Source organism: Somniosus microcephalus, chromosome 11 (genome assembly GCF_052327205.1).
Source record: "Somniosus microcephalus isolate GS21.2 chromosome 11, FLI_Smic_1.0, whole genome shotgun sequence".
Taxonomy (NCBI): Eukaryota; Metazoa; Chordata; class Chondrichthyes; order Squaliformes; family Somniosidae; genus Somniosus; species Somniosus microcephalus.
Genome location: NC_140997.1, coordinates 131,728,378 through 131,752,950, shown reverse-complemented (window position 1 = coordinate 131,752,950; position 24,573 = coordinate 131,728,378). Strand labels below are relative to the sequence as shown.

The following is a 24,573-nucleotide window of genomic DNA, read 5'->3' as shown; positions in this document are numbered from 1 at the left end:
GTAAAGATCAAGTCTAAGAGGAGCGAGAAGCTTGTGGAGACTTACGCCTTCATGGATCCAGGTAGCTCAGCAACGTTCTGCACAGAATCGCTCATGCGACAGCTGAACGTTAGAGGCAGAAGAACAGAAATCCTATTACGCACCATGGGTCATGAGAAGTCAATGCAAAGTTATATCCTGTCAGACTTAGAAGTGTGTGGACTTGAAGAGAAGGACTTCATAGACCTGCCTAATGTTTTCACACAGAGGGAGATTCCTGTTAGAATAGGGAACCTAGCCCTGCAGAAGGACGTGGATAGATGGCCTTACCTAGAAAAGGTGCGTCTCCCATACATTGAAGCAGAAATTGGCCTATTAATTGGAACCAATGCCTACAAAACTATGGAGCCATGGCAGGTGATAAACAGCAAGGATGACGGACCCTACGCCGTCAGGACAGCCCTTGGATGGGTAGTCAATGGACCGGTAAGGAGAGATGATGGCCACAAGTCGAACAAGGAGGAACGACAAAACGTCACAGTTAATCGCATCTCTATCGCAAGCATTGAAGAGCTGTTGATACAGCAGTTCAACGCAGACTTCTCAGAACGCAGCTGTGAGGAAAAGACAGAGATGTCACAAGAAGACCATCAGTTCATGGGTTTGATGACAAGGTCTACACAGTTCATTGATGGCCACTATCACATTGGTTTGCCACTGAGAAGACAGACCGCGAAGATGCCGAACAATCGCTGCATAGCAGAGCAACGCGCCATCAGTCAAAAGAGAAAGCTGAACAAGAATCCCGACTTTCACGAAGACTACAAAGACTTCATGAGAAACATCATAGCGAAAGGCTATGCTGTAAAGGTGCCCGAGGAACAGTTGAACAGAGACGATGGAAGGGTCTGGTACATTCCTCATCACGGGGTGTATCACCCAAAGAAGAAAAAGATCCGTGTAGTGTTTGACTGCGCCGCCTCATTCAGAGGAACTTCGCTGAATGACCAGCTGCTTCAAGGTCCTGATCTTACTAATACCCTCATTGGCGTCTTGACTAGGTTTAGACAAGAGCTCGTTGCCATGATGGCAGACATAGAATCAATGTTCTACCAAGTTAGAATCCCTGGTGAAGATGCTGATCTTCTGCGCTTCCTTTGGTGGCCAGATGGCGACGTTAGTCAAGCGATGGTGGAATGTAGAATGGCCGTACACTTGTTCGGAGCCACATCATCTCCCAGCTGTGCAAGCTACGCTCTCAGAAAAACTGCAGAAGATGCCAAAGGCAAAGCACCATCAGAGGCTGTGGAGACAATCTTCAGAAACTTTTATGTCGACGACTGTCTGAAGTCCGTGTCAACAGAAGACGATGCCATCGCACTGTCAAGAGACCTTAGAACTCTGTGTTCGAATGGAGGATTCCATCTGACTAAGTGGATAAGCAACAGCAGAGCAGTTCTAGCTTCTATCCCAGAAAAGGAAAGAGCCACTGAAGTCAAAGATCTGGACCTGAGCCACGATGTCCTTCCTATCGAGAGAGCTCTTGGTGTACAATGGTGCATCGAGTCAGACACGTTCAACTTCAGGATAATGGTGAACGAAAGACCATCCACAAGACGAGGGATTCTCTCCGTGGTCAGTTCCATCTACGACCCTCTTGGATTCCTGGCACCACTCATTCTGCCGGTGAAGCTGATGCTACGAGAGCTGTGTAGAGACAAGAGAGGATGGGATGAAGATACCCCAGAAGGTCAAGCTCAGAGATGGCACAGATGGTTGACAGATTTGCAACAACTTTCTAGCTTCAACGTCAGTAGATGCATCAAGCCCGCGAGTTTTGGAGTTACAAAGACGGCTCAACTACATCATTTCTCGGACGCCAGTGAGGACGGCTATGGCACGGCTACTTACCTCTTGCTGACAAATCAACAGGGCCAGAAACATTGTGCCTTCCTCATGGGGAAATCCAGGGTGGCTCCGCTGAAGCAGGTCACCATCCCGAGACTGGAATTGACGGCAGCGGTTGTTGCAGTTAAAGTTGACCAGGTGATGCGGAAAGAGTTACAGCTCCCATTAGAAGAATCTGTCTTCTGGACGGATAGCACGACGGTGCTGAAGTATATAGAGAATGAGAAGATACGCTTCAAGACCTTCGTAGCAAACAGAATCTCATCCATTAGAGAAGCTACACAACCATCTCAATGGAGGTACGTAAACACCTCATTAAACCCAGCAGATCAAGCCTCACGAGGATTGAAGGCTGAAAACTTCATGAGGAGTGAAACTTGGATACAAGGCCCAAGTTATCTGCTGGAAACACAGAGATCATGGCCAGAAAGACCAGATATGCCAAGTCAGATTGCTGAAGACGACGTCGAAGTCAAGAGATCAGTCACAGTAAATCTCATAAATACGAAAGAGAACTTTGACACAGTGAACAAGCTTGTTAACCATTTCTCAGGATGGCACCAGTTGAGGAAAGCAGTTGCATGGTTTCTAAGGTTGAAAGAGTTGCTGCTACACCTGAGCGGTAAGAGAAGAGTACCGAGCCACTATCAGTCAGTCTGAAAGTAACCCTGATAAGCAGAGAATGCTTCTACAGCAGTATACGCATCATCACAAGACCACATTGGGCAAGAATTCATTGACCGTGGAGGATTTGGCCAAGGCTGAGAGGGAGATAGTTCGCTTCAGTCAAAGACAAAGATACCCAGAAGAAATCGAAGCTCTACAGCGAAATACTCCAATCAAGAAAGGTAGTCATATCTACAAGCTGGACCTTACACTGCAAGATGGAGTACTGAGGGTGGGAGGGAGACTAAACAAATCTGCTATGCCAGAGGAGGCCAAGCATCCTGCTATCCTTTCTAAGGACCTCCGGGTTGCTACCCTCATTCTTCAGCATATACACCAGAGTATTGGACACAGTGGGAGGAATCACGTGCTTGCGAAGCTAAGACAAAGATACTGGATTCCGGGAGCTAATTCCGTAATAAGAAAAATACTCTCTGAATGCATTGTTTGCAGACGGTTACACGCTAGAGCTGGGGAGCAGAAAATGGCAGACCTGCCTGAAGACTGTTTGTTACCAGACAAGCCCCCATTTACAAACGTAGGGGTGGACTATTTCGGGCCTTTCGAGGTAAAGCGAGGACGGAGCCTTGTCAAGAGATATGGTGTGCTTTGCACTTGTTTGACCATCAGAGCTGTTCATATTGAGGTGGCACACACGCTTGACACTGATTCCTGTATTAACGCCTTGCGGCGCTTTGTCTGTAGAAGAGGACAGGTGTCCATTATGCGTTCTGATAATGGCACTAATTTCGTCGGAGCGGAGAGAGAACTACGGGAAGCTACTGAAGGTTGGAATCAGCTTAAAATACAGGAAGCCATGATGCAAACAGGAATTAAGTGGATCTTCAATCCTCCGGCTGCATCCCACCACGGAGGTGTCTGGGAAAGACAGATACGCACCGTAAGAAAACTACTCAGTTCTGTACTGAAGCAGCAAGCGCTGGACGACGAGGGACTCCAAACCGTTCTGTGCGAGGTCGAAGCCATCATTAATGACCAACCGATAACTAAGACATCAGATGATCCCAATGACCTCGAAGCCCTGACTCCGAACCACCTGTTGTTGTTGAAAACACAGCCAGCCATGCCCCCGGGAGTCTTCAAAAAGGAAGATCTGTATGCCCGTCGGAAGTGGAGGCAAGTTCAGCATATGTCAGACCTTTTCTGGACCAGATGGACAAGATAATACTTACCTCTGCTACAGGAGCGTCAAAAATGGTCCAAAATAAAGAGGAACTTCATTGTCGGAGACATTGTCTTAATTGTGGATGATTCAGCCCCTAGAAATTCTTGGTTGATGGGAAAAATAATTAAGACCATGCCAGACTCCAGAGGCATCGTTCGTCGCGTTTGTTTGCAAACCAAGACCAGTACCCTGGAAAGACCGATCACAAAGCTCTGCCTGCTACAAGAAGCAGCGTGAAAGGTTCCCGAACAAAAAAAGTGGACACTTATATTGTAAATATGTTGAACTCATTAGTTTATGACTCTTAATGTTTGAGTAATTGATATGCTTCATGTGCCTAGTCAATTAGGGGCCGGAATGTAAGAGCCATAAAAGCTTAAGAAAATACTTTAAAATAGTGGTTAAATGGCATAATACAGTTAATTTACCTGACCGACTTATTGTATTAAGAAACCCCCTATTTTCTTGCTCCAGTAGTATAGTCCGAGACACCCCCTTCATTCTTGCCATAATGGAACAGTCCCTAAGCCACACATGGGTGCAGCCATTTTACAGTTTAAACTGCACGTGGTTGAAGGAGGCAGAAGCTGTGAGGTTTGGAGCAGTACAGTTTTTGACCGTGTTCGTTTATACGTGTTTGCTTTGTAATTCCGTTTGTTAAGTGTTATAGTAAACAGTTTAAAAGACAAAGCTACGTTTGGGAACGTTTTATTTCGACACGCGTCTACTCGTTGTTAAAAACCCCACAGCTCAGTGGCTGCCTGTTTGGAAACTAAGAAGCGCCACTACACCCTCAGTCACACACACAGATCAGTGAAACCCCTCAGTCACACACACAGATCAGTGAAACCCCTCAGTCACATTCACAGATCAGTGAAACCCCTCAGTCACACTCACAGATCAATGAAACCCGAGTCACACACAGATCGATCAGTGAAACCCCTCAGTCACACACACAGATCAGTGAAACCCCTCAGTCACACACACAGATCAGTGAAACCCCTCAGTCACACACACAGATCAGTGAAATCCCTCAGTCACACACACAGATCAGTGAAATCCCTCAATCACACACATAGATCAGTGAAACCCCTCAGTCACACACACAGATCAGTGAAACCCCTCAGTCACACACAGATCGATCAATGAAACCCCTCAGTCACACACAGATCGATCAATGAAACCCCTCAGTCACACACAGAGATCAGTGAAACCCCTCAGTCACACACAGATCAGTGAAACCCCTCAGTTACACACACAGATCTGTGAAACCCCTGTGTCACACACACAGTCAGTAAAATCCCTCAGTAACACTCAGAGATCAGCGAGAGACTTCAGTCATACAGAGAGCCATTAGTGGTAACTTTGAGTCACACTCAGCCCATCGGGGACAGCACTGTAATATGACTAGCAAAACTTATCAGGCTCTCTCAGCACTGAAAACCTGCTTAGCTTTCAACACTTAGAATACAAATAAAAAATTCTATCAGTGCATTTATTAAGGCCAGTTACAACCATCAATTATACCACACCTGCTTGTTTGACAGAGTTCCCACTGACACCATTCTCCAATTAGAGAAGCAGAGTTCTGCGTGCACACTTAAATGCACACGTAGAGCTCTGTTCATCAGCTTCTGACTGATGGGACAGTTGGCCAATTTCCAATATTAGAAGAGGAGCCACCGTTAAAGTGATATGCAGGTGATCACACACCCAATGTAAAAAATGGAACCAGTGTCAGTAGGACTGCTCATGGAATCTGTTGGAAGATGCACAGTAAAACTGTAGCATTAGTCTCAGACTACCTAAGATCAGAAAATAACCCCTCAGTATCAATCTCAGGCTCCCAACACACACACACACACACACACACACACACACACACACACAAAGACAACACACACACGGAGCCAGAGCAGTGAATAACTAGCTTCTAACCTAATACATTTTACTTGTGCTCAATGCAAACAGTTAGCTTACACAGGTAAGCACAAAGCGCAACTTTACATTGAAGTGTCTGGGATAGCACTGCTGTAGGGAAAACAACAAACTCTTATACCCTTGGGACACATACCAGAAATAGTACAACCTACCCAGCATATCTCTCAACCAGCGAAAACACCATGCTGACAGGCCATATAACTCAGGCTAAAACTATTAACCAAATTTATTGTAAGAAGTAGAATTATACAAAAGCAAAAAAATAAATCAAGAGGTAAAGATAACCTATTCAGTACTTAACCTACCTTCGAGGGCAATTAGGGATGGCAATAAATGCTGGCCTTGCTAGCGACGCCCACATAAACGAATAAAAAACATAACTTTAAACCATCTGTTCCAAAACAATAAACCCTCAAAGTCTCTGCAATTCTCTTCAGTGACTATTGAGCAAGAATGAGAAATGAATCTCAAGGAGCCCTTATAAGCACCTCCACCCCCAACCTATACAATAGGGCAGCTAAATAGGGAAACTAAGGAACATAGAAACATATCGGCTGCCTGGTGCCCTATTTGTTTTGATGTCCAAGCTGGTACAAAGGAGGATTTAAAAAATGTATCCTTCTGAATTAGTTAAAAACTGTCCCAGTTCAAAGTACTTCCTGTAGTGACAGACCTGAGACAAATGGGACCTCAGGTGAAAAAACTGCAATAATCACAGCATAGTCAAACTTAATTACATTTAAGTTACAGTTTGCCTCTTATGACTCAGAAATCAATCATTTACTTTCAACAATGCAGTTAATAAAGCCAACTTAAATTTGTCGTAAATATGCAAAGTATAGGGAATTAAGGGTTACGGGAAGCGGGCAGGAATTTGGACATGAGTCTAGGTTCGGATCGGACATGGCCCTGTGGGTAGCGGAGCGGGCCCAGGGGCCGTGTAGCCTGATCCTGCTCCTATTTCATGTGTCTAATTCTGTTAGATTCAGGAGATGGTTCTGTGATAGTAGATTGGCGGTTAGGATCAGATCAGCCATGATCTTATTGAATGGCGGAGCAGGCTCGAGGGGCCGATTGGCCTACTCCTGCTCCTATTTCTTATGTTCTAATCTCTTAGACAGAGTTATAGATTTTGTGTTGCCTGCTGGCTCTCAAGTTATGACAAAGGAATTCTTCATTGCAGCAGCAATGCCTTCCACTTTGAAGACTCAAATGACTAGCCCAAGCTACAAAATATAAAAATTTTTGTAACAAAACTGGATGAGTCCTGGGATCTGTCACAACCCACAGGCTCTCTTGAATCTTGAAGATAGCTTCATTATATTAGTCTTGGCTGTTTTTGATTTTTGCAATGTTATTAGGCAGTAGATACATAAATTTGTCAAAATGATGTGTGTGGAGTGAGTGAACATGAGCAGTTGGTATCTTAGCTCCCTGAACTAAAAATTCTATAGTCAATGGTCCTTTATTAAACTTTGTACAAAATGTGTGAAAAACAGCCAATTTTTACAATTCTTTCTGTGGGACTCAGCTATGAGTGAGGCACCATTACACTAATGTATTCAGCATTACTGTATATACAAGTATGGGAAGTTGTAACTCATGTGCAATATATATCAATGCAACAGAATAATAAGTATTGACACTTGTATTTCTATAGTACCTGTCATGTAACAATGTCACAAAGCACTGCACACAATGAATTGAATTTTTTAAAATAACCCAGGTAGTGGGTTTGGGGTCGGCTACAGTAGGTATCTGAGTCCAATCCGATCTGGGTAGCTCTTCTAGCTCTGTTAGTAGCTGCTTTTATATTGCTCTAATACCGTGCCAGTGCCGCAAGCTCTCGACAGAGGGTCTCACACAGCTGGCACTGACCCCAAATTAAACTTCACAGATTCATCAGACAGGAAAAGACCAGCTGGTCCATTGGGCCTGTCCCATCCAGTTGCAATGCCTCATGATTCAGGTCAAGAGACTACCTACCCCCTAGGTGCCACTAGTCTCTAGGGAAAGGCAAAAAAAAAGATCAAAAACACAAGGAAAATTCTTCTCTGATCATTCTAAGCGATTGAAACTAGTCCAGGAGACCACATTGTCACAATGACCATGACATATTATTTGGTACCTACCTCTTCCATGATGCAATCTCTGTCCCAGCCAGGAACCGGACCAGCTCTCTCTTGAAGGTACACGGTAAATCAGCACTCACCGCGCAAGTTGTTTTAAAGGTTGGCCACTGGGAAGACCCAATAAAAAACAAAGCCCTGGTGCCCACCTTAGTGAATCTGACCAGTCTATTCTGTGGCTGCTACTGCATGGTGTGAGCCACTGGCACCAGCCCAGGACTGAACTGACTTCACAAAACATCGCAGCAACTCTCTGACTCTTTCACCTACTTTCAAATGGTCACCACACGGCTACTTTCACAGGCTGTGCACTACATGAATAATGTAACCATGATTTATGTTTCAGAAATGACAACTGCAATGACATACTACAGAGGAATACTACTGCCACTGAATGGTCACCTTGCCCTGTTTAGAGGAAGTTATCGCTTGCCAGGGTTTTAGGGAGTGTGTGCTTTGTGATGCTATTTAATTTTTCACCCCCAAAAAACTGTAGGTATATACTAAAGTCTACTCTTTTTAATTCAAAGTTAATTCAAATTATCTGACAATTCAATATTTTAGCACTAAATTCCCACTTTGCTCTTACACTTATATTGCCAAATTCAAATTGGAAAATTCAAACTTTTCTTTTTGCATGAAAAACAACTTTGTAGTTATCAGGAATAGAGTGTATAGTGCAGTTGCTCCCTTGATGTTTAGTGGATAAGTTCCCAGGGTGGAATTAAACCAAAATATCCTAGGTGTGATTCCCCTCGGTGCTGAGTTTACCAATCTCAGCTCGGATCACCATCATTACATTAGCTGGACTAAGAAGCGGGAAAATCAGCTCTTGCTCATTATCCAGTGACCTCTGCCAGAAAGTATGTGTGTGGATGTTAGGTGAAGACTGCATCGGGTTCGGCCGTGAGGTCATGCATTGTCCAACATCCTGCGGAAGCACATCGTCTGTGTTCACAGATCAAGTATGGGCATTTGAACATATTGACGTTGAGGGAATCATATCCCATCCTGAGTCAGTTGCTTCAGAAGAGGAGGCAAGTAAATTGAAGTGACTAATTCAAACCACTGAACAATTTACAATGATGTCAAACAGGGCTCAAGAAGCACTCTATGTCTAATATTCTCTAACAATTAATAAAAAACATTTAGAGAAAATTGAAAAACAACATGTTAAGTGACTCAAAACAAGCAAATCTGGTTGTAAACAAACATACGAACACTGAAAGACAGGAAAAGACCCTCTGATCCATCCAGTATGTCCCACACAATTGCAATGCTTTGTGCATCGCAATATGTTCATTCCCCACGCCACCCAGAACACGTGATCTTCTGGGAGAGTGCAGACTTTACTTCCAACCTTCAGACACACTGAACATACTTCACTTACGTGTAAACTTTCAGAACAAAATCCTTTTCCTCTCGGAGTTCGGAAAAAGACGGCAGAACGTCCATCATACTCAGCACTGCGCAGCCGTATGGGCGCCGGTACTGCACGTGAGGGGGGCCTTTCTTCGAATCATTGGATAACATCCGACCTTGCAAGGACACAGGGATAGGTGAAGGGTTAGCTCCCAACAAAATGTTCTCGCCTCAGAATTCCTGCCGATCACTGACAGCTAGCAACAAGCTGTGCTGGAATTGCTAATTCTGCAAACCCACTACTGAGATTCCTGCATTTTAAATATATCAAACAGTTTTTGAAATCACATTTTTAAATAATATATTTTTCTCTTCTCCCTCCTGCACTCTGCACCTCCTTCAGCTGAGTGACCTGCTCCATACCTGCAATGACACCTTAAAACCAGTGCAAAGCACGACCCTGATGATTATCTCTCTGTGCAGGGAAGCCCCTGTCTCTCACTGTAGCACAACTTGAGTTCAGCAATGTCACTGGGTGGGTGTAGGAGGGGAGGGGAAGGGGAGGGGAGAGGAGACGGAGGTGGGGGCGAGCCTGGGCTGGTAGTGGCCCGCAGTGCTTTTGTGGAGGTAGGAGGACCTTCCATTCCCACAAAAATACAAGTGTAACAACTTTCTGTGGCCGTTTCCTGAGCAACCAGCAGTGGTCCCTTTAAGTACTTCTGCTTAGGCCACTCATTGTCAGTACAAGTGGGCGGAGCATGGGCGGAGCTATTGAGGCAGGCGCTCAACCCATGTATCCCTTAAAAATGCAACTACATCAATAGGACACCAATTTGCACGTGCAAGAGGCCTACCGCCTGTTTCAGGTGGACACCTTAGCCGCCCAGAGGTAGGCTCTATTCAAACTGGCGGCAGCCAGAACATGTGCTCTAACTGAGAGGTAAGTCCATCAACCCATTTTGAGGCCTTTACTGCCCCATTAACACTGTTTCTGGTCAGTTAAAATCAAGCCCTCATATTGTGTGCTGATGAATCTTGCCCTTTGCCTGGTATCTCAATGATTCTTTAAAAATCCTCACCAAATAGTAATACACTGTAATATATAAGACCGTGCAATAATATTCAGAATATTGTACTTCAAAATAACACTCAAGTTTGACTTATCCATTTTGGTGGTTTGTCAACTATTTCACTTTGTAAGCTCTCAACAATAGACTGTTGTAAATATCAAGGGTTTACCTATTCGTATGACATGAGCAACTATGTAGAGATCTCGCTTCAGGTCCTTATTACTGAGATCCTGAAAGTCCAAAGGTAAAAAGCAAAGTTACACCAGGTAAACAACAGTGAGGATTACAGACAGAACTTTAGTCAACTGCATAACTTGAGGTAGAGGTGTAATTAATTCTATCAGTATATTCATTAAATTCACTTTTAAAAACATCATTATCCGCAGTCAGCATTTTAAGCTGAGGTTCAGCGTTTCACATGAAAAATCTACTTTTTTCCATTGAGATTAGTGTCAAGTAATCAGATCAGTTGGAGGGATGGACTAGAGCCAATGTACTTGAGGAAGAAGATTTTAAGAGGAGCTGCTGACTTCTTAGCGATGTAGCTACAGGTGCATTGTTGCCTCACTACATGTCCACAAACATTATTTCCTGTAACACTGTTTATGTTAACATTCATAATTTATAAACCTCCTATGTAAACATTTATACTTACATTCAGTATGTAAATATTTTATAATGGGAAAGTTGTATGTAAACACTTCACCGGCATGATTTGCTGCCGAACTGATTGAAACACTTAAAATGCTTTCTGGAAAAATGAATTTGGTGACTATTTTTATCCTAACTGAAGTTTCTAATGTTCAAAAGTGGTTTTAAACAAAATAATATTACATATTTCAGCAAATAACATGATTAAGCATATGCATTGAATTTTATTGTGAGTTTTAATACCTTCATTATAGTTTTTACTTGAAAGCCTCAGCCTCTTCCATATACCTCGCTTTGCCCAAATGGGAAGCACTGGCACAGGGTGCGAGAAGAGAATTGTAAATTGAAATACTTCCTAATCGGTGTGTAACAACAATGGGATATTTCTGGCGGTAGCTTATAGGTTTCCTCCCTGTGATGCCTTTCTTGGCTAAATACGTTCTTTTAATAACATTACAATTTTCTTGTTCCCTCTGTGTAGCTGGGCTTTTTCTTATGGTATCGGTCTGTCCCCTGGAGTTGACTAGTTTGAGGTTATGTTTGTAGATGTTGCTGGACTGCCTCGCCTTCCACTTGTGAGTACAGAACATGAAAGACTTTCTTTGTATAATCAAGGGAACAAGCTCAAAACATCATGGAGTAGACATATGTAGCATTACCGTCCAGTTAAATGGCTACAGACATGATTATCGTGCTTTTAGAATATGTACCAATGCCAGTTGTGCACGTATTAAATAAGAGACAATAGATTGGAAATTACTGAGTGATGTTATCATACAAACGCTCACTTACTTTAAATGGATAAATACCTCCATTAAAATAGCAGAGAGAGAAATGTGATATTAGCATTCATGTTCAGGTTTACATGGTGCACAATGTATTAATGTCTTCTTTATCAACCTGCACCTGGTACTCCAGCTTCTCCCCATCAATAACCATCAATGGAATGATTTTAGAGAATGTAGACTGCTTTGCATACCTTGGTAGCTATCTATCAAAGAATGAGATCATCGATCAGGAGATATAACACTACATTAACAGTGTTTCAGCAGTTTTTGGTTGCCTGAGGCCCGTGTCTTTGGTGAAAAAGGACTGGATGCATCTGCAAAGATTATGGTTTACAAGTCTGTTGTTTCTCAAACTTACTTTATGGCACTGAAACCTGGGTAACTTACAGAAGGCATCTCAAGACTCCAGAACACTTCCATCAACATTCCTTAGGCAAAATCCTTCAAGTTTGTTGGGATGATTGTAAAACCAATATGTTTATCCTCTCAAAATACGGCTGTATCATTATTGACGCTATGGTTATTAAAGCCCAACTTATGCCGCATGTGCTGAATAGATTAACGCCAGCCTCCCAAAACAACTACTTTATTCATGACTGAGCTCCGGCCAAATAAGTGTCAGTGGTCAGAAAAAGAGATACAAAGATAGTTTGAAATCCAACCTGAGGAAATGCGGTATTGACATCAATACATGGGAGGAAACCATCAAAGTCTGCAAACTTTTATTTTATTCGTTTGTGGGATGTGGGCGTCGCTGGCAAGGCCAGCATTTATTGCCCATCCCTAATTGCCCTCGAGTAGGTGGTGGTGAGCCGCCTTCTTGAACCGTTGCAGTCTGTGTGGTGAAAGTACTCCCACAGTGCTGTTAAGGAGGAAGTTCCAGGATTTTGACCCAGCGACGATGAAGGATCGGCGATATACTTTTAAGTCAGGATGGTGTGTGACTTGGAGGGGAACTTGGAGGTGGTGGTGTTCCCATGCACCTGCTGCCCTTGTCCTTCTAGGTGGAAGAGGTCGCGGGTTTGGGAGGTGCTGCCGAAGAAGCCTTGGTGAGTTACTGCAGTGCATCTTGTAGATGGTACACACTGCAGCCACAGTACGTCAGTGGTGGAGGGAGTTAATGTTTAAGGTGGTGGATGGCGTGCCAATCAAGCGGGCTGCTATGTCTTGGATGGTGTTGAGCTTCTTGAGTGTTGTTGGAGCTGCACTCATCCAGGCAAGTGGAGAGTATTCCATCACACTCCTTAGTTGTGCCTTATACACGGTGGAAAGGCTTTGGGGAGTGAGGAGGTGAGACACTCACCGCAGAATACCTAGCCTCTGACCTGCTCTTGTTACCACAGTATTTATGTGGCTTGTCCAGTTAAGTTTCTGGTCAATGGTGACCCCCAGGATGTTGATGGTGGGGGATTCGGCGATGGTTATGCCGTTGAATGTCATGGGGAGGTGGTTAGACTCCCACTTGTTGGAGATAGGCATTACCTGGCACTTCTGTGGCGCGAATGTTACCTGCCACTTATCAGCCCAAGCCTGAATGTCGTCCAGGTCTTGTTGCATGCGGGCATGGACTGCTTCATTATCTTAGGAGTTGTGAATGGCACTGAACACTGTGCAGTCATCAACAAACATCCCATTTCTGATACAAAAGCAAAATACTGCAGATGCTGGAAATCTGAAATAAAAACAGAAAATGCTGGAAATACTCAGCAGGTCAGGCAGCATCTGTGGAGAGAGAAACAGAGTTAACGTTTCAGGTTGATGACCCTTCGTCAGAACTGGAAAAAGCTGGAGATGGAACAGATTTTTAAGCAAGTGCAGGGGCAGGGGAGGAAAGAACAAAAGGGAAGGTCTGTGATAGGATGGAAGGCAGGAGAGATTAAGAGACAAAAGGGATGATGGTACAAGGCAAAAGGAGATGGTAATGGGACAAGAAACAAAAGATGGCTCTAGATGAAGTGTAAATGGCGATGGCAGAATGAAAGCCAGCTGCCATGTGAGAGAGAAAAAAAAATGAAAAAAAAGATAGGGGCAGAGGTTATGGTCTGAAATTGTTGAACTCAATGTTGAGTCCAGAAGGCTGTAAAGTGCCTAATGAAAAGATGAGGTGCTGTTTCTCGAGCTTATGTTGAGCTTCACTGGAACAGTGTAAGAGGCCGAGGACGGTGAGGTCTGAGTGGGAGTGGAGCGGAGAATTAAAGTGACAGGCGACCGGAAGCTTGGGGTAACCCTTACGGACTGAATGGAGGTGTTCCGCAAAGTGGTCACCCAATCTGCATTTGGGCTCCCCAATGTAGAGGAGACCACATCGTGAGCAGCGAATACAGTATATTAAATTACAAGAAGTACAAGTACAAGTACTACAACCTGTTTCACCTGGAAGGAGTGTTTGGGGCACTGGACAGTGGGAAGGGGGGAGGTAAAAGGGCATGTGTTGCATCTCCTGTGCTTGCACGGGAAGGTGCCGGGTGAAGGGGAAGGGGTGTTGGGGGTGATAGAGGAGTGGACCAGGGTGTCGCGGAGGGAGCGGTCCCTTTGGAATGCTGAAAGGGGAGGTGAGGGGAAGATGTGTTTGGTGGTGGGATCACGCTGGAGGTGGCAGAAATGGCGGAGGATGATCCGTTGAATGTGGAGGCTGGTGGGGTGAAAGGTGAGGACAAGGGGAACCCTATCGTGGTTCCAGGAGGGAAGGGAAGGGGTGAGAGCAGAAGTGCGGGAAATAGAACGGACGCGGTCAAGGGCCGTGTGAACCACAGTAGGGGGGAATCCTTCGTTGAGGAAAAAGGAAGACATGTCGGAAGCACTAGTATGGAAAGTGGTATTGTCAGAGCAGGTGCGGCGGAGACGGAGAAACTGGGAGAATGGAATAGAGTCCTTACAGGAAGCGGGGTGGGAGGAAGTGTAGTCCAGGTAGCTGTGGGAGTCAGTGGGCTTGTAGTGGATGTTTGTCAATAGCCTATCCCCAGAGATGGAGACAGAGAAGTCGAGGAAGGGAAGGGAAGAGTCGGAGATGGACCATGTGAAGGTGAGGGAAGGGTGGAAATTGGAAGCAAAGTGAATGAAATTTTCTAGTTCAGGGCGAGAGCAGGAAACAGTACCGATACAGTTATCAATGTACCAGAAAAAGAGTAAGAAGTCACACGACACCAGGTTATAGTCCAACAGCTTTATTTGAAATCACAAGCTTTCGGAGCGCTGCTCCTTCTTCAGGTGAAGTGGAGAAATGCATAAAGACACAGCTTATATAGTCAGAGAATCATGTCAGATGTTTACAGGTAACCTTTCCAACTGCCATTTATCACACCTCGGCAGAGAGATAATCACAGCAGTCAAAGGTGTGAATGGTGTCCAAACAGGTCAGTCAGGGAAACATTACATCAAAGAACAATGAGGTGGGGTCACAAGGGGTCAAATATTGCAGATGCTGGGGTCTGTATGAAAAACAAAAAAACAGACAAAAAACATTTTTTTTTTTTGGCTGGAAATCACAGCAGGTCCGGCCGCATCTGTGTAGAGAGAAGCGGAGAAACTACGCCATGTTCTTCGCAGCCTTCAACATGTCATCGATGACGACGAACACCTCACTAAGGCCATCGCCACGCCTCCACTACTCGCTTTCAAACAGCCTCCTAACCTCAAACAGACCATCGTTCGCATCAAATTACCCAGCTTTCAGGAGAACAGCGACCACGACACCACACAACCCTGCCACAGCAACCTCTGCAAGACATGCCAGATCATCAACACAGATACCATCATCACACGTGAGGACACCACCCACCAGGTACATGGTGATGCACTATCAATTGCTACAAAAGACTGGAGAGTGAGAAAGTAATAAACAGGCTTTTATTACCAAAGAACAGAGCATGCCTCTTGTGGTTGCCTGGTATCCAAAAGGGCCGGAGGCTTCTGAGCAGCGACCTTTATACCCAGCCATGAGGGTGGAGCCAGGGGCGGAGTCAGCTGAGGCATGCACAGACAAGTACAACAATATGCAAGAGTGAACAACAGTACTAACAGTGAACAACAGTACTAACAACAGTGGTGAACAGCAATACTAACAACAGTGGTTTACCACATTCACCCCTTGTTTAGAATTGAGTCCGGCGGGGTGAAGTGCACTAAAAATTTGTGTACTGAAGTCTATCAGGAGGCCTTGTAAGCCGTCCTGAGCGTCGCAGCAGCGGCGGTGATGGTGCAGCATCCAACGGTGAACCCGATGTCTCGTTCAGAGGAGGTGTAGCAGGTGGCGGACCCTGGGGCTGCTGCATGCCGTCTACAGGGGTCAGAGCATGGGTAATGGGAGGTAGCGATGGTGGTCTCTCAGAGGCACCCGAAGGTGCGAGGTCTCGTGCGGGGACTGTGTCCTGGGGGTAGGCAGGAGTAGCGGTGGGTGGCGAAGAGGGTGTTTCAGGAGCACCTGCAGGTGCGAGGTCTCGAATGGAGACTGTGTCCTCCCGCCCGTCCGGGTACACCACGTAAGCATACTGCGGGTTGGCGTGGAGGAGGCTCACCCTCTCGACCAGGGGGTCCGCCTTATGGGTCCTCACGTGCTTCCGCAGTAGGACGGGACCTGGAGAAGTCAGCCATGTTGGTAGCGAAATCCCCGACGTGGACTTCCTGGGGAAGGAGAACATTCTCTCGTGAGGCGTGGCATTGGTGGGTGTACAGAGCAGCGACCGAATGGAATGGAGCGCCGCAGGGAGGACCTCCTGCCAGCGGGAGGTCGGAAGGCCCTTAGATTTTAAGTTTAAAAGGACTGCCTTCCAGACTGTCGCATTCTCCCTTTCCACCTGGCCGTTACCCCGGGGGTTGTAGCTGGTGGTCCTGCTTGTAGCAATGCCTCTCGCGAGCAGGTACTGCCGAAGTTCGTCGCTCATAAAAGATGAGCACCTGTCGCTATGGATATAGCTAGGGAAACCGAACAAGGCGAAGAGGTCATTCAGACATTTAATGACCGTGGTACTGGTCATGTCCGAGCAAGGGATGGCAAACGGGAAACGGGAGTACTCATCAATTATATTGAGGAAGTACACATTGCGGTCAGAGGACGGGAGGGGCCCTTTAAAATCGATGCTCAGCCGCTCGAAGGGGCGCGTGGCTTTGATCAGGCTCGCTCTGTCTGGCCTATAAAAATGCGGCTTGCACTCGGCACAGATCTGGCAGTTCCTGGTCATGGTCCTGACCTCCTCGATGGAGTAGGGCAGGTTACGGGATTTGATAAAATGGAAGAACCTGGTGACCCCCGGGTGGCAGAGGTCATTGTGGAGGGTCTGTAGTCTATCAACCTGCGCGTTGGCGCACGTACCACGTGATAGGGCATCTGGGGGCTCATTGAGTTTCCCGGTCCGGTACAAGATATCGTAATTGTAGGTGGAGAGTTCGATTCTCCACCTTAAGATCTTGTCATTCTTGATTTTGCCCCGCTGCTTATTATGAAACATAAAAGCCACTGAACGCTGGTCAGTGAGCAGGGTAAATCGTTTTCCGGCCAGGTAATGCCGCCAATGTCGCACGGCTTCCACAATGGCCTGGGCCTCCTTTTCGACAGAGGAGTGTCGAATCTCGGGGCCCTGGAGGGTCCTTGAGAAAAAGGCCACGGGTCTCCCCGCCTGGTTAAGGGTTGCAGCTAGGGCAAAGTCGGATGCGTCGCTCTCCACTTGAAAAGGGAGGGACTCATCCACAGCGTGCATTGTGGCCTTCGCAATGTCTCCTTTTATGAGAGTGAAGGCTGCACAGGCCTCTGCTGTCAGGGGGAAGGAGGCGGACTTGATGAGGGGTCGGGCTTTATCCGCATAGTTGGGCACCCACTGAGCATAGTAAGAGAAAAACCCCAGGCATCTCTTCAGTGCTTTCTGGCAGTGGGGGAGGGGGAGCTCCATAAGGGGGCGCATTCTATCGGGGTCTGGGCCGATGACTCCGTTCTCCACTACGCAGCCAAGAATAGCAAGGCGCGTAGTACGAAACATACATTTGTCTTTGTTGTATGTGAGATTCAGCCGCTGGGCCGTCCGGAGGAATTTCTCTAGATTAACGTCGTGGTCCTGCTGGTCGTGGCCGCAGATAGTGACGTTGTCTAGATATGGGAAAGTGGCCTGGAGCGCGTTCTGGTCAACCATCCGATCCATCTCCCGTTGGAAGACAGAAACTCCGTTGGTGACGCCGAAGGGAACTCTGAGAAAGTGATAGAGCCGACCGTCAGCTTCAAAAGCTGTGTACTGGCGGTCCTCAGCCCTGATGGGGAGCTGGTGGTATGCCGACTTCAGATCAATCGTCGAGAACACCCGGTATTGTGCTATCTGATTGACCATGTCAGATATGCGGGGGAGTGGATATGCATCCAGCTGGGTGTAGCGGTTGATCGTCTGGCTGTAGTCAATAACTAGGCGCTGTTTGCCGCCAGCCTTCACCACCACCACTTGTGCTCGCCATGGGCTATTGCTGCTCTCGATAATCCCTTCCTTCAGGAGTCTCGCTACCTCGGATTTAATGAAACCCCTATCACCGGCACTGTAACGCCTACTTTTGGTAGCGATGGGCTTACAGTCGCGGGTGAGGTTAGCGAACAAGGAGGGGGGGGAGACTTTAAGGGTGGAGAGGCTGCAAATGGCACACGGCGGGCGATTTAAAAACTGCTGGCTGCAGACTGTGAGAGGGGGGAGGGGTCCACCATACGCTAAAGTGACACTCTTAAGGTGGCACTGAAAATCCAACCCCAGTAGGACGGCAGCACAGAGATGGGGCAGGACCAGAAGTTTAAAATTTTTGTATTCCGTACCCCGCACTGAAAGAGTCACCATACAGTAGCCACCGACGTCCGCTGACTGGGCTTTGGAAGCCATAGAGATGCGATGACGCGTCGGCAGGACCGGGAGAGAGTAACTGCGCACCGTGTCGGGGTGTATAAAACTCTCCGTGCTCCCGCTGTCAAAAAGGCAGGTAGTGGCGCGGCCGTTTACCGTAATGTCCATCATGGACCTGGACAGTTGATGCGAGAGAGATTGATCCAGCGTCACGGAAGCCAGCGTATGTTCAAGCGTGTCGATGCGGTCGTCCGATGAGGCGGTGGTGGAGTCCGGGTCCCCCGTAACCGAAGTCGGAGGCGTCCAAGATGGCGGACAAAATGGCGGCGCCCACGGTCCCGATCCCCACGCGGCTGGGGGAGCCCAAGATGGCGGACAAGATGGCTGCGCCCACGGTTCGCACACAGCGCTGCTGGCGTTAGCGGTCTTCCCTTTGCAGGCGCTAACGTAGTGACCTTTCTTCCCGCAGCCGGAGCAGGTAGCATTCTTCGCGGGGCAGCGTGCTCTAGGGTGTTTAGCTTGGCCACAAAAATAGCATTTTTGTGCCTTGGACATCGCTGCAGCAGTCGGAGGTGGCGGTCCCATGGCCCAAGATTGCGGCGTCCACGGCGCAGGGCGATGAGGGGAGAAAGCGTCCATATTTCTGTGGGCCGCGTCGAGCGAGAGGGACACTGCCTTTCTCAGGTCTATTTCACCCTTCTCCAGCAGCCTCTGCCGGGAGTAGTCGGACCTTAGACCCGCAACGAAAGCGTCTCGTATCAGTCCCTCCGCATGTGCCGCGGCCGATACTTCCTTGCAGTCGCAGCCGCGTCCGAGTACCCGCAGTGCCCGTAGGAAGGCTTCCACCGATTCCCCGGGCTGCTGTCTGCGAGATCTTAAAAGGTGCCTGGCATAGACCGTGTTAACCGGGCGTGCATACTGCCCTTTCAGTAGGTCGATAGCCGCCGCGTAGGTCGTCGCATCTTGGATTAAAGTATAGACTTGGTGGCTCACCTTCGAGGCCAGGATTTTCAGTTTATTTTCATCAAGAGTCACGGTCGAGGCTTCCAGATACGCCTCAAAGCAACGCAGCCATTGTGCGAATTTAGTCGACGAACCCGCTTCTTGGGGGTCTAGGTCCAGGCATGTTGGTCTGAGGGCTCGCAGCAGCGCCTGCTGCTCAGCGTTTTGCGCCATCGGTTGATCAGCATCCGCAGCCAACATTTAACTTTGGTAATAAAATTGATGCACTATCAATTGCTACAAAAGACTGGAGATTGAGAAAGTAATAAACAGGCTTTTATTACCAAAGAACAGAGCATGCCTCTTGTGGTTGCCTGGTATCCAAAAGGGCCGGAGGCTTCTGAGCAGCGACCTTTATACCCAGCCATGAGGGTGGAGCCAGGGGCGGAGTCAGCTGAGGCATGCACAGACAAGTACAACAATATGCAAGAGTGAACAACAGTACTAACAGTGAACAACAGTACTAACAACAGTGGTGAACAACAATACTAACAACAGTGGTTTACCACACATGGTACATACTCATGTGACTCGGCCAACGTTGTCTACCTCATACGTTGCAGGAAAGGATGCCCCGGAGCATGGTACATCGGCGAGACCATGCAGACACTGCGACAACGGATGAACGGACACCGCGCAACAATCACCAGGCAGGAGTGTTCCCTCCCAGTCGGGGAACACTTCAGCAGTCAAGGACATTCAGCCTCCGATCTTCGGGTAAGCATTCTCCAAGGTGGCCTTCGAGACACACGACAATGCAAAATCGTCGAGCAGAAACTGATAGCCAAGTTCCGCACCCATGAGGACGGCCTTAACCGAGATCTTGGGTTCATGTCACGCTACATGTAACCCCACCTGATGCAGGGTCATCCAGACTCGAGTCGACATTGGCTTGTTCTCTCTACACAGATGCGGCCGGACCTGCTGTGATTTCCAGCCAAAAAAAAATAAATGTTTTTTGTCTGTTTTTTTGTTTTTCATACAGACCCCAGCATCTGCAATATTTGACCCCTTGTGACCCCACCTCATTGTTCTTTGATGTAATGTTTCCCTGACTGACCTGTTTGGACACCATTCACACCTTTGACTGCTGTGATTATCTCTCTGCCGAGGTGTGATAAATGGCAGTTGGAAAGGTTACCTGTAAACATCTGACATGATTCTCTGACTATATAAGCTGTGTCTTTATGCATTTCTCCACTTCACCTGAAGAAGGAGCAGCGCTCCGAAAGCTTGTGATTTCAAATAAAGCTGTTGGACTATAACCTGGTGTCGTGTGACTTCTTACATTTGTCCACCCCAGTGCAACTCCGGCATCTCCACACCAGAAAAAGAGGTGAGGGAGGGGACCCGAGTAGGACTGGAACAAGAATGTTCCACATATCCCACGAAAAAGCAGGCATAGCTAGGACCCATGTGGGTCACCCGACTCTTCCGACGCCCTCCGCCACTTTCCTGGCCCCAACTGTCTTCTTTTCACTGGACGTCCAATCCCTCTACACCTCCATCACCCACCAGGACGGCCTGAGGGCGCTCCGCTTCTTCCTTGAACAGAGGCCCAACCAGCCCCATCCACCACCACCCTCCTCTGCCTGGCTGAACTTGTTCTCACATTGAACAACTTCTCCTTTGACTCCACTCACTTCCTCCAAATTAAAGGTGTTGCTATGGGAACCCGCATAGGTCCTAGCTATGCCTGCCTTTTGTCAGAGCCCATAGCGTTTGCTGTATCCAGTGCGCTCAGCCGTTTCTTGATATCACGTGGAGTGAATTGAATTGGCTGAAGACTGGCTTCTGTGATGGTGGGGACCTCAGGAGGAGGCCAATATGGATCATCCACTCGGCATTTCTGGCTGGAGATGGTTGCAAACTCTTCAGCCTTGTCTTTTGCACTCACGTGCTGGGCTCCACCATCATTGAGGATGGGGATATTCATGGAGCCTCCTCCTCCAGTTAGTTGTTTAATGGTCCACCACCATTCACGACTGGATGTGGAAGGACTGCGGAGCTTTGATCTGATCCGTTGATTGTGAGATCGCTTAGCCCTGTCTATAGCATGCTGCTTCTGCTTTTTAGCATGCATGTAGTCCTGTGTTGCAGCTTCCCCAGGTTGGCACCTCATTTTTAGGTATGCCTGGTGCTGCTCCTGGCATGCTCTTCTACACTCCTTATTGAACCAGGGTTGGTCCCCTGGCTTTGTGGTAATGGTAGAGTGAGGGATATGCAGGGCATGAGGTTACAGATTGTGGTAGAATACAATTCTGCTGCTGCTGATGGCCCACAGCGCCTCATGGAAGCCCAGTTTTGAGCTGCTAGATCTGTCCTGAATTAATCCCATTTAGCACGGTGGTAGTGCCACACAACATGATGGAGGGTGTCCTTCGTGTGAAGATGGGACTTCATCTCCACAATGACTGTGCGGTGGTCACTGTTACCAATACTGTCATGGACAGATGCATCTGCGACAGTTAGATTGGCGAGGACGATGTCCAGTAGGTTTTTCCCTCATCACCCGTCGCAGGCCCAGACTGGCAGTTATCTCCTTCAGGACTCGGCCAGCTCGGTCAGTAGTGGTTCTACCGAGCCACTCTTGGTGATGGACATTGAAGTCCCCCACCCAGAGTACATTCTGTCCCCTTGTTACTTTCAGTGCTTCTTCCAAGTGGTGTTCAACATGGAGGAGTACTGATTCATCAGCTGAGGGAGGGTGGTACGTGGTACTCAGCAGGAGGTTTCCTTGCCCACGCTTGACCTGAAGCCATGAGACTTCACTGGGTCCGGAGTCAATGTTGAGGACTCCCAGGGCCACTCCTTCCCAACTGTATACCACTGTGCCGCCACCCTTGGTGGATCTGTCCTGCCAGTGGGACAGGACATACCATGGATGGTGTTAGAGGAGTTTGGGACATTGGCTGAGAGGTATGATTCTGTGAGTATGACTATGACAGGCTGTTGCTTGACTAGTCTGTGGGACAGCTCTCCCAATTTTGGCACATGTCCCCAGATGTTGGTGAGGAGAACTTTGTAGGGTTAACTGGGCTGGGTGTGCCATTGCCGTGTCCGTAGCCGGTGCCGAGGGCGATGCCAGGTGGTCCGTCCGGTTTCATTCTTATTATGTTTTGTAGCGGTTAGTTAGAACTGAGTGAGTAGCTAGGCCATTTCAGAGGCAGTTAAGAGTCAACCACATTGCTGTGGGTCTGGAGTCACATATAGACCAGACCAGGTGAGGACGGCAAATGGGTTTTTACAACAATCCGATAGTTTCATAGTTACCATTAGTGATACTAGCTTTTTATTCCAGAAAACACCACATGCATTTCCAATCTGTCAAGAAAGCTCTCGACAAATCCTCCGGCTGCCCAGGAGAAGGGCCTCTGCGGGCGGAGAGCTCCGCTTTTTGGAGACCCTCCGCCCGCAGAAAACACTTACAATTCTTGCGCCTGATCACTTTCCCACTGATTTATCATTTAAAAATACTTTAAAGAAAGGTAAGTTTATTTCTAGCCCCGTTAAAAACTTTAATTATTTTTTTCAAAAATTTAAATTTTTGTTTAAAATAGTTAATTTATGCAATTTCAATTCATTTTAAAAATGTGATTAAAAAAAAATTATTTGAATTTTACTATGTTTTTGGGGGTGATCTCCATTCATATATTTGACAGGTCTTTCTGTCAAATGTATGGAGGGAGATTCCCTTCTCTGATTGTGTTCTGCCTTATAATTGCAGGAGTTTCGTTTTGTTGCCGCCAGTAGGTGGCAGTAAATGGAAATGGCCAGTAGGGTCACTCAACAGGAAGTAGTATAGTGATAGCAAACAAAGAGGTCACATCAGCATGGAGCGTGCTGCAAGTTAATCCGCTGTAATCTTACATTTTTACGCCTTCGAAAGCATTGCCTGTGAGTTGAATGGTTCATTACATATTCATGTTTAGATGTTAGTTATATCTCATGTATGTAACAAGGTGCATTTCTTTCTTTTTTCTTTCTTAGTTTTACTCCAACCCAACGCAACTGATTTGTATTGTTTCATTGACCTCATGCAAGTGTGGCAATATTAAACACCGGAGCTTGGACGCTACATCCTGACTCCCATGTCGTTATAGAAAGGAGTTTGGCTGGCTGTCTAACTGCGTACAGACACATACACGTAGGGAGGACAGTACAGTAAAAAGGCAAGCTATCAGCTGGCGCAACAAGCAACATTCGCAGTGCAGCACGGTGCAACCATGGACGGCAAGAGCTTCCAAAACGAGCAGAGATCTGTGACCAGCTCAAGAAGTACACGCTCATCTAGATCATCAACAGCCAGTGTAGCAGCAGCTAGAGCCTGGGCTAAAGCTAAAGCGGCACAGGCTCACGTGACCTTTGCTAAACAGGAACTGGCTGTGCAGAAAGAGAAGGTCCGACTACAAGCAGAGGCTGCTACATTGGACGCCACGCTGGAGGCACTACACATTGAGAAAGAAGCAGCTGCCGCTACTGCTGAGGTGGAGATATGGGAAGCGACACTAGAAGCAGAGGTGGGAGAGCACCGCAGCATTGCTTGTCCTGCATCACCTCAAAGCACTGAGAGGCGGACAAGCGACTATGTCCAGGAGCAGGCTAGGATACGCACAGACATCTCCTCCTTCCCAAACTTTGAACCGTTGCATGAGAACACGGAATCGCCATCACCAGCCCAACATGAGGTCACTCAGGTGGATCATTCACACTACACTGATGACGACCCCTTCCTTGTTATTGACGACTGGTCACACGAAGGAGAGTTTGCAGCGCTCCCGAAGAAACCTGTGCCTTAATCCGCCGCTCCCAACCACTTGGAAGGTACTCATGCCAAAATTCCACACATCAAAAAAGAACCCTTTTTAAAGGCTAGCACAGGTCATCCGGCATGGCAGTCTCCCATCCAATCGCAGCCCTTCTGATGTGATCATACTCTGGCAACCCATGCACAGACTCCTAATATGACAGGCATTGCCCAATATTTGGCACGTAGAGAACTTGTAAGGACAGGTCTCACAAAATTTGACGACAAGCCAGAGAGTTTTAGAGCATGGCAGTCATCCTTCCTTAATGCCACTGGCGGCT

At 47.2% G+C, this 24,573-nt stretch overlaps 1 protein-coding gene across 6 annotated transcripts in view; it reads right to left on the bottom strand.

The window, feature by feature from the left end:
• Positions 1 to 24,573, bottom strand: part of dock3 (dedicator of cytokinesis 3) — a 1,512,713-nt gene that overhangs the window by 562,250 nt on the left and 925,890 nt on the right. For all 6 annotated transcript variants that reach the window (XM_086001262.1, XM_086001257.1, XM_086001258.1 and 3 more), the window contains 2 exons: positions 10,411 to 10,471; positions 9,200 to 9,347 (listed from right to left, as the gene is read on the bottom strand). In XM_086001262.1, the coding sequence (XP_085857388.1) occupies positions 9,200 to 9,347; positions 10,411 to 10,471 (209 nt within the window). The remainder of the gene's footprint in view (positions 1 to 9,199; positions 9,348 to 10,410; positions 10,472 to 24,573) is intronic.